Source organism: Macrobrachium rosenbergii, chromosome 14, assembly GCF_040412425.1.
Source record: "Macrobrachium rosenbergii isolate ZJJX-2024 chromosome 14, ASM4041242v1, whole genome shotgun sequence".
In the NCBI taxonomy this organism is placed as follows: Eukaryota; Metazoa; Arthropoda; class Malacostraca; order Decapoda; family Palaemonidae; genus Macrobrachium; species Macrobrachium rosenbergii.
In genome coordinates, this window is record NC_089754.1 from 50,838,390 (window position 1) to 50,847,547 (window position 9,158).

The 9,158-nt window shown below is 36.5% G+C and overlaps 1 protein-coding gene across 1 annotated transcript in view; it reads left to right on the forward strand.

Moving 5' to 3' along the window:
- Polr3A (RNA polymerase III subunit A) overlaps positions 1–5,666 on the forward strand; it is a 29,803-nt gene extending 24,137 nt beyond the window's left edge. The window contains 3 exon segments of the mRNA XM_067116876.1: positions 551–702; positions 3,284–3,452; positions 5,276–5,666. Coding sequence (XP_066972977.1) covers positions 551–702; positions 3,284–3,452; positions 5,276–5,500 — 546 coding nt within the window. The 3' untranslated portion in view covers positions 5,501–5,666.
- Positions 5,667–9,158: the final 3,492 nt, after the last annotated feature.

Sequence of the window (9,158 nt, forward strand, 5' to 3'; positions counted from 1 at the left end):
CAAGAAAATACTTTAGCAAAACTTAAAAAGTACTGCCCAAAAATTCAGTGTTTGAATTAGATTTTGAAGTGGTGTAAAAAACTGCCAGATCCCTCTTCACATTGGTATTAAAGGAAATGGAAATGCAGATGAAGTATGTAAATCTAGAATTGTGATGACTTGATCAAATAATAAGTTGAGTATATTGCTTGTTTTTTGTAATTATGAAGCAGATGATAATAAATCAAAGCAGATTAAACCTACAATAAGGTAGTAAGTCATTAAAACAAAATGAGAGCTGTATAGAAGTGGTATTATCTTACATGAGAATTGTGCATACCCATTTAACAAACAATTACTTAAAGGTCACCAACTGTAACAAAGCATTTTATTGCCTTTAGAGATTGAAATAAACAATAAAATAAAATACCTATGTCATGTAAATACCCTATTGATTCATACACGCTCATAAATCACATGGAAGTTAAGCAAATATACAAGTGATAACTTTGTATGAAAAACTGGTTTTGTATCATAAAACTTAGTAATTTAAAATATTTTGAATATCCAGATAGACAGTGGTTCGGGGGGAGCTCGTTATGAACTCTTGGTGGAAGGAGATAACCTTCAGGAAGTCATTGCCACATATGGTGTTGAGGGTACAAGGTGCACATCTAACAACACATACGAGGTATTCTCATGTCTTGGAATTGAAGCTGCCAGGTAAGTACATAATGAATATTTCTAATTATTATAAAGTAGTTTCATAAGACCATTGAGTCACATTAATAGACTTTATTAAACTCATCCGGAGGATTTGTCCTTTAGTAAGATAGTAAAGATTGGATCATTGTAAAGTTGGAAGATGTTGGATAGTTATGGAGAGAGAAGTAAGAAAACAGCTATAAATTATATGGGTGAAAGTAATGGAGTTAGGTATAGAACAGATGCTGCGGAATTCCTCTAATATCATCTACGGTGTGCTGCACAAAGCGCAGTATGCACTACTCTATGTTTGTAAGTGTGGGGCATCACTGCTACCTCAAAATGCCCCTCTCTTTTGTCTCCTTTTGTTTGATGTATTTATTTATTAATTTTTTATTCTGGCATATATATAAGGTTGTCTTTAAGAAAAAATGTTATGGAAATTCAACCTGCATCTTGAATGGTCAAGGATAGGTTTAGCTTGTGGGCTCATAGTAGCTAGGGAATCTAGAGTTAATGGTAACCACTTCCTGTTTTCAGTATCTATTATGTAAAGTAACAATACATACCAGTATTGCAGTCTTTTTTGTCCTGCAAAATATTGTGCAAAGTACTAGTGTTAAATCTCATTTTGTGATGTAAATGCAAACTGGTTGTCAGTTATACACTAAGTTGGGCTTTACATATGAAAGATTTATGTAAAGAAGTATCTTTCTTAGTAACTGGGAATGATCTGTTTCCCTTTGCAAAGATATAAATATCAGTTTTGAATGTTTGGTATTGAAACCACTAATCTCTTCAGTCTTACTGATATTCTTAGTGGTAATAAGGTTGTAAAAATGGAATACTATGTCCATCAAGGCATCTCAAGAACCAATTTTTTTTTTACACAAGTATTTTTCGTGTGCTGCTTAAGTAAAAGCATGGAATGTAACCTAGGCTGGGCCTATCAACTTTATAAACAGACTAAGGTAGGAGTATTTGGAGCTTTTTAAGAGAATCGGTAATAGCACATGGTAATATTAAATAATTTCCAAAACATCCTACCTGTAAGAATTTTTGGGGTTATCATTTCTTATCACTGAAATTAATTTTATACAAATTGTAATGTCAGTATAAGTGTGCAGTACAATTTTAAAGTAAGGTTGTGATATCAATGAAATAAAATCAAATAGTTTTGTCTCAGGAGGAGAATTTTTTATCATTCATTTACTAAATATTGCATTGTATCAGCAACAGCACCTCATTTTCCTAGAATAAAATACACAGCCGCACTAGGTGACAGAATAGTAATCTTAACCAAGAGCAAATGTCTGGGTTTAGAACATTGTTCTCACCATATTACATAATACTCAACAGTTATGTTGTTGAGCACAGTATGGGTCACCTTTTGTAGGTGAGATAAATAAGATGGAGATTACCATTTTTCCCCGGCATTGAAGTCTGTTTTTTTTAAACAAAGTTCCAGAAATGTACTGTACTATGTCCTAGAGGCTGAAGGTTATGTGTTTCATCAGTAATCAGGATGCCTGTATATGACCTCTGAATGAAGTGTATAAATTATTCTTAATTGAAATAGTAAATTAACAGGAGTATCATAAAAAGGCAACAAAATATATGTAGTCGTAGAGATTCAATTCCGTATTGGCAGGTCATGGCAGATGACTCAACCGACGAGTATTAACTTAAAAGTTGTGTATCAATATTACTGCTATTTTCACTCATCTCAAATAACCCTGACTTTAAGGATACATTATTAGCTGACAAAAGTAAAACTGCAGTATGTTTTTAAAAGTTTTGTCTGGTAACTCTTACTAGAGGAAGATTACCAAAATGAAAGTTCCTGTTCCATGATAGTTCATTCAGAAATTCCCTCTTGACTTTTATACTTGGTAGCAAAGTGAAAATTATTTTTAGGTTTTGAAGACTGAAACAGTTTTTCATATTTGTAATATCTGTATTGTGTGAACTTGAATCTTTTAATTATTTTTTTTTCTGTCCATATACCAACGTTATCAGATTATGCTAATGCAGATGGCCCCCTCAAAAATTTTGTTATTGATGACCAAACCACAAATAACCAATCCATGAAACTTGACCATATGTGGGGTAAATTTTTTACGGTCTCACCCAGCCCAAGAAGAACCCTAAAAGACCTTATGTTACCCATGACAATTTCTGGGATCAGATATTTTTGGCTGGCAGACATGTAGCATATTTATGTGGTGAAAAAGAGTTACCTTTTAAAAACCTCTAGATATCCCTACTTAGTCGTTAAGAGGAAATAACCTAACAGACATCTTGCCTCAGTAAAGTTACATGTACCATATAGTAGGTAGACAGTGATCTCCTTTTGCCTGAAATTGGCATTTGAAGCACTGAGGAGTGTGGTATTCTACTCCAGTAACCTAAATTTCAAAATTAAAAAGTGAAAGTTTCACGTTACAAATGCTGGAAATTTACGTTCCATCTACTCTGAGTGGTATAAATAAAATTTGATTTTATGTATTGAAGATTATCATAATTGCTCATCTTAATTTTTGAACTTCATTGCATTGCTGTATTGATCAATATTCTCAAAGATTATTTTTCTTTAAAGGGCCACAGTTATAAAGGAGATCACAGCAACCATGGAGAACCATGGACTGAGTGTTGACCATCGTCACGTAATGCTGCTCGCAGATTTAATGACTTGCAGAGGCCAGGTTTTAGGCATCACACGTCACGGACTCTCAAAAATGAAGGAATCAGTTCTCATGCTGGCTTCGGTAAGGTTAAATTGACCTGTCATTGTCTTACAGACGCTAGAGAAAAGGGAGAGTAGCAGAAAAAACAGGGATAATGATGAACACAAGTGTAGGTGCATTCAATAATTTTTTCTTCCATCATTGTGGTTTTATGGCCCCTGGCAAATAAGATAAAAATGAAAATTGAGTCCCAAGAGGTTAGCTCATTCTTATATTTTCTGAAAAGATATGAGTATTATATGAATTCAGATTAATACAATACTGTATTTGCTAACATTTTAAAATTAAAAAGAACCCTTCTATACAGTATATATCAACATTATTTAAATACTAATTACATGCTATGTTGAAAACATTCATGCTATAAACCCTTCATATAAACACAGTAATGAACCTAAAGGTAAAGGCCAAAGCCTTTTGTAAATTGTAGTAAAATCTTAGTTCCAGATCAAAATGATTTTTTTTAGTTGTAGGTGCTTTTATTGTAAGTTTATTAATAAATTTGTTAATTATCCAAGAGTGAGAACCATCATAGAACAGGCTATTTATGAAAAGCCAATACTGTAGTTAAATATAAAGTTGCATTTTTAGCAAACCATATACATTTGTCTTAAAGTTTTATCTGAATATTATTTGGTTGAGGTAAAAGCCAAGATATATGGAAATTTGAGTTCAAAATGGAGTGAAGAAAAGCATGTATGGTGAAAATAGGTGAAAATGAGGGAATTTTGAATGATTATGTGAAGTGTGTCAAATTCCAGAATAGTGTCATAGTGTCATTAAGATGCAAATGTGGTTTTATAAGGGTGGGGAGAGTGATTGGTGGTATAAGCAAATGAGTGAAGGAAAAGATTATTTGGGGTCCAGTTCCAAAGCAGAAGGGAAGAATGTAAACAGGAATACAGGAAAGTGGAAAAGTGGAAGGCATGAGTAAAAAAGTCAGCATGTTATAAAAAAGGGGAGAGGGTGAGCAAGGGTCTGTGGGAGAATAAATTGCCACACAAAAATAAATGCAGACGAAAGCTAATGAGCAAATGGATATCAAAATAAAAGATGCAAATAAAGAGAAGCTGAATAAAGTGAATGCAGTCCTGCAAATAAAGAGAAGCTGAATAAAGTGAATGCAGTCCTGAAGATGCAAATAGAGAGAAGCAGAATAAGTTGAGAGAAGCTGAATAAACAGAATGCAGTCCTGGATCAGTGGAGTTAGTATTTTGAAGATTAATTGAATGTGGAAGATAAGAGAGAGGCAAAGCTGAATGACTGAAGAGTGGAAGGGGTTCAAATCTTCGCAGGGTTTGGGTTAGTTTGAAGGATATGTTCATGATGGCATATAATGGATCTTATTTAATAAACTGAAGCTCCTTAAAAATGCAATACAGTACTTGGATAAACTGAAAATGTTGAAGGTTTTGCCAAAATTACTTAAGATGTTTTCAGTGCTTGATATATATTGTTGGCAGAAAGTAGGACAGTATTTTAAGATTTTTTTTTATTGTAAGTGACACTCTTTATGGAGTGAAGAACACCACAATCCAATAGTTGGTTTAGTCTTGTTTTAATTTTGTATTGTTAGATTCATTATTCCACATTTCCTTCAATGTTTTAAGATAACAGGCTTTAGAGATCATAACAAACCAATAATGAGTAAGTGTGTAGAGACCCAACATATTTAAACATTTACACCAACTTCATATACTTTGCAGAATGAAAACTTAATTGTTGAACATACAGATTTTGAACATACAGATTTTTATGGGTGTGATTAAGAATTGTGACTCAGTAGTGTGACCAAACTATTTTTTAATAATAATTATGTATTAATAAATTCTGTTTTATTGCAGTTTGAGAGAACAGCCGATCACCTGTTTGATGCAGCCTACCATGGTCAGAGTAACCCTATTAAAGGTGTTAGTGATTGCATCATCATGGGAAAGCCAATGAACATAGGGACAGGGGTATTCAAACTGTTACATAAACATACCAGAGATGCAAAGCTGAAATCTCGAGGTCTTGTTTTTGACCATCCAGAAATGCACATTCCTGCTATAAATAGAGGGTGGCCCTAAGTCTGGTAGGAATTAAAATGTGTTACTGTGTTTTGTGGATAATTTTTTTTAAATGTTGAAATTGAAAATTTTTTATTTATTTCATAATAGATATATTTTAGCATTTAAGTGAAAAAACGTGAATTCTTGGTTTACAATTTCATTATTGTAATAAAAGTGAATATGTTTTTTGAAGTTTTTTAAAACCTCAGTTAGTACAAAGGTTCTAGTAATTTTATTGATGTCACTGGTGAAAACAGTACTAGCATTTGTGAAAATTGGTTTCATTACAACCCCACTGATCACATATGCCTTATTCGTGACCAAAATGTTTCCAATTTCTCATCTTTTGTCTGTATAATAGTACAAAGCTAATCTCTCTGTACATGTCCCAACCAATGACCATTTTTTTTTTTTCATGAACTATTAATGATGTTAACAGTTACACTCTTGTTCTGTAGGGATTAACTTTGGAAAGTAATGCTATCCAGTGCTGTTTTGCAATTAATTTATTTTTACACTGTAAATTGCGATTTATTTCAGCCATTATTCACTTCGGTACACTAAGTAAAAGATAACCAGTTACAGTATATCCACCTGAAGGAGGTGCTTCCCAGTCATTGGGATTGCCAGGTTTGTAAGGTGCAGGTATTTGCATGTGGTTAAACTTTGATCACCCTACAAATTTCTAAGTGTCTGTTTCTTTTACAGTATGTTATTCAAAGATAGGCTTGGATGAACCCACATTGTCATGGACAGTAAAGCTGAAGGTAACCAACAGGTCTGTTACATTGTCAGTCCCTCTCCCCTTGCTAGAGAGACGGTAGGAGCTGCATCTATTAATCCAAAAAGAGCTAGATTATAGACAGGATACTCAGTCATCTAGAACACCTGCATGCACACCTGTCCAGCACGTGACAGTTTGCTAACCATCCCTTAGGAGGGTATACAAGAGAAGATAGGAGGCAAGTCCCACACACTTCCTCTTTGCAGCTGTACACCTTAGGTGAGATGCTACCTGTCCTCAAGGCTGGGTGATCTACATGACTGTTGAACAGCCACCACAGAACCCAAGGAAAAAGGAGCCTGAGGATGCATGGGCAACGTCCTGAAGGTAAAAAGGAGGCGAATGTGGTCTGTTGTGACCACATTCCTGTCCGACAGGTTCTTCCTGAACGCTAGGGGCAGACCAAAGCCTCTGACCTCATGAAATCTTGCCCGGAACATATTGGCGTCCACCATGTCGGCTGTGGAGTACGTCTGTTTGACCACACAAAGTCAAAAAGAAATGGGGCTCCTAGACACCACTTCCTGGTTGATTCGGAACCAAAAACAAGTTGTTGGCACTAGTTTCAAGGAAGTCTTAAGTGGTAATGCAAAAGGCCTTTGGGCACTTGGTAGCCTATAAGGTCCTTAGAAACGGAATCCTCATACACTGTTGATCTCCCGATGAATCAGGCAGAACAACAGGAAGTCATAAGCCCAAGACTTGGTTCATGGATGCGAAAGACATCTAGATGCCAACAGCACCTGAAGTTCCTGGGAGTTCACTTATCCAAGTAATGACTGGCCCCAACATTTCTAACCATGAATGCAAAAGATGACACCTAGACGTAAACAGTATCTGGTGTTCCCAGGTCACCTATCCAAGTACTGACTAGACTCAATTGTTGCTAAACTTCGCTGACTGGAAGAGAAGTGATATTTTCAATGGTATGGTCAACGGCTGTTATGCCCATGGTCCATAAAGACAGAGCCGAACAGGAACAGCTTCAGTGCTTTGAGATTGAAGGACTAACCCGACGGTCTTCCTAGATTGAACATTCTTTGAAACAACAAGGTGTCAAAACCAAATGTTGCTAACACTGACCCTAGTGACTGAACTTATCTGTCATACTCCATCATCCTGGAATGTGTCTGGTTGACCGCTGTGCTCAGTGTGCTGCTAGAGACCCATGCACCTGCACTGCTGTCTGTCAATTGAGGAGATGATAGGACACTAGCCCCCCCCACCTTGTTGACTAAGGAACTACCATGATACCATTCCATAATGACTCTATGGAATGCCTGTCCTTGGATCCTGAGGTTTGGAGAGCTAAGATGATTCAGGTTATTGTGGTGAAGATTAGGTCGGGTTAGGATAGGTTGTACCCAACCTAGCTCTTTGAAGAGGCACGAAGTTCCAAGATAATGAAGTGCAGGTTTGGTAAGGTTAGGCTAGAATTAGTTAGGCTAGGCTAGCCTAAGTATGTAACCTAACCTCTTGAAGTGCAGGTGATTGCCTTCCGGATGATGCTTTGAGGCACGAAATATCTCAAGAGGGGAAGTGTGTAAAACACTCCAAGGAGTGTTATATCTGTTGTCTAACCATTAGGCTAAATCCTATCTCACCTCTCTGAGAGAGGATGGGAAGGAACGGGGATGCAGAAAGAATGAAGGACTGCCCATGAAGAACCGGCCTCCCGGGTTGTGACAGGTGAGCAGTCAGGACTTGCAACTGCTGAACTGGTTGCCCCAGCCAAAACAAGGGCAGCCTTGCTACTGTATCTTTTAGCCTTGCAGATACTATTCGTGCTTGGGTGCAAGATCGGACTTCTCTGGGACATATAACTCTCAGGCTGTGACCAAAACAACCAAGTAGTCTGTCTGTCCTAGAGACTCTTAAAACATCAGGAGATGTACCATAAATGAAGGTGCCCTAGTCAAAGCCAAGGTGAAGAGTCAAATGAAAAACTTGTGGAGAGGTCAGAAGCATACAGCAGAGTTAGGCTTGGAGCTGTCCGCTCTGAAGAGGTGCAAAGTCTCCCCGGAAATGAAGCAGAGGAACTTGCAGGAGGATTGATGGGTAAGTATTCAGAAATACTCGTCCCTCAACCCAATGAAGTAATCATGAATAATAATGAATAAAGTCAAACGGCAGGTAGCGGAAGAGACACGTCTGTCTCAGACGCTGCCAAAAAGAAAAGTGAATGCATACCATCTGGATGGGAGGGATTTCTCCTTTCCATCATTAGCCAACTACCAATATCAGCCTAGTTTCAAGTTAAATGGCCAGCTCCAGCTTGCACTGAAAGTAAATCCGATATGCAAAGACCGAGAGTTTGTATACATGTAGGAACAACACAGTTTACAAATTTCATTTTAACAATGCAGGAATTATATAACAATATTCGATTTGTAGGTTGTTTAATGAATAATACCAGTTTCAGTATTACTACTAGAAACTCAAAACATATCACTATAAATTCATGGGCACTGCATCTGATGATAGCAATATCGTTGCACAGTAATTTAAAACCTGTACAACACCAACCGATGTATCATAAGATTAAAATATAAAATGATTTTGAAAGAGAACATGCATATTTTAAGAACAAGACGAAAGTATGGGTGATGCATGACAGGTGAGACATGGGACACACTGTTGTCAGAATGGGACTGGCCCTTTACTACAGGTCACCTGCCCTTAGCCATATTGTTCAATAACAGGGCAATTTGCATAAATGGGCTTGGTCAGATCCAAAGCTTGCCAAAAATTTACTTTTAAATGTATAAAACAATAGCTCTATTTCTAAAAATAAGAAAATGTTTCTATTTGGATGTTTAGATTTCAGACAATCCAAATCAGTACAACACACTCCTACTTCTATGATGAGATAAGGAGATGAATACAGTCCAA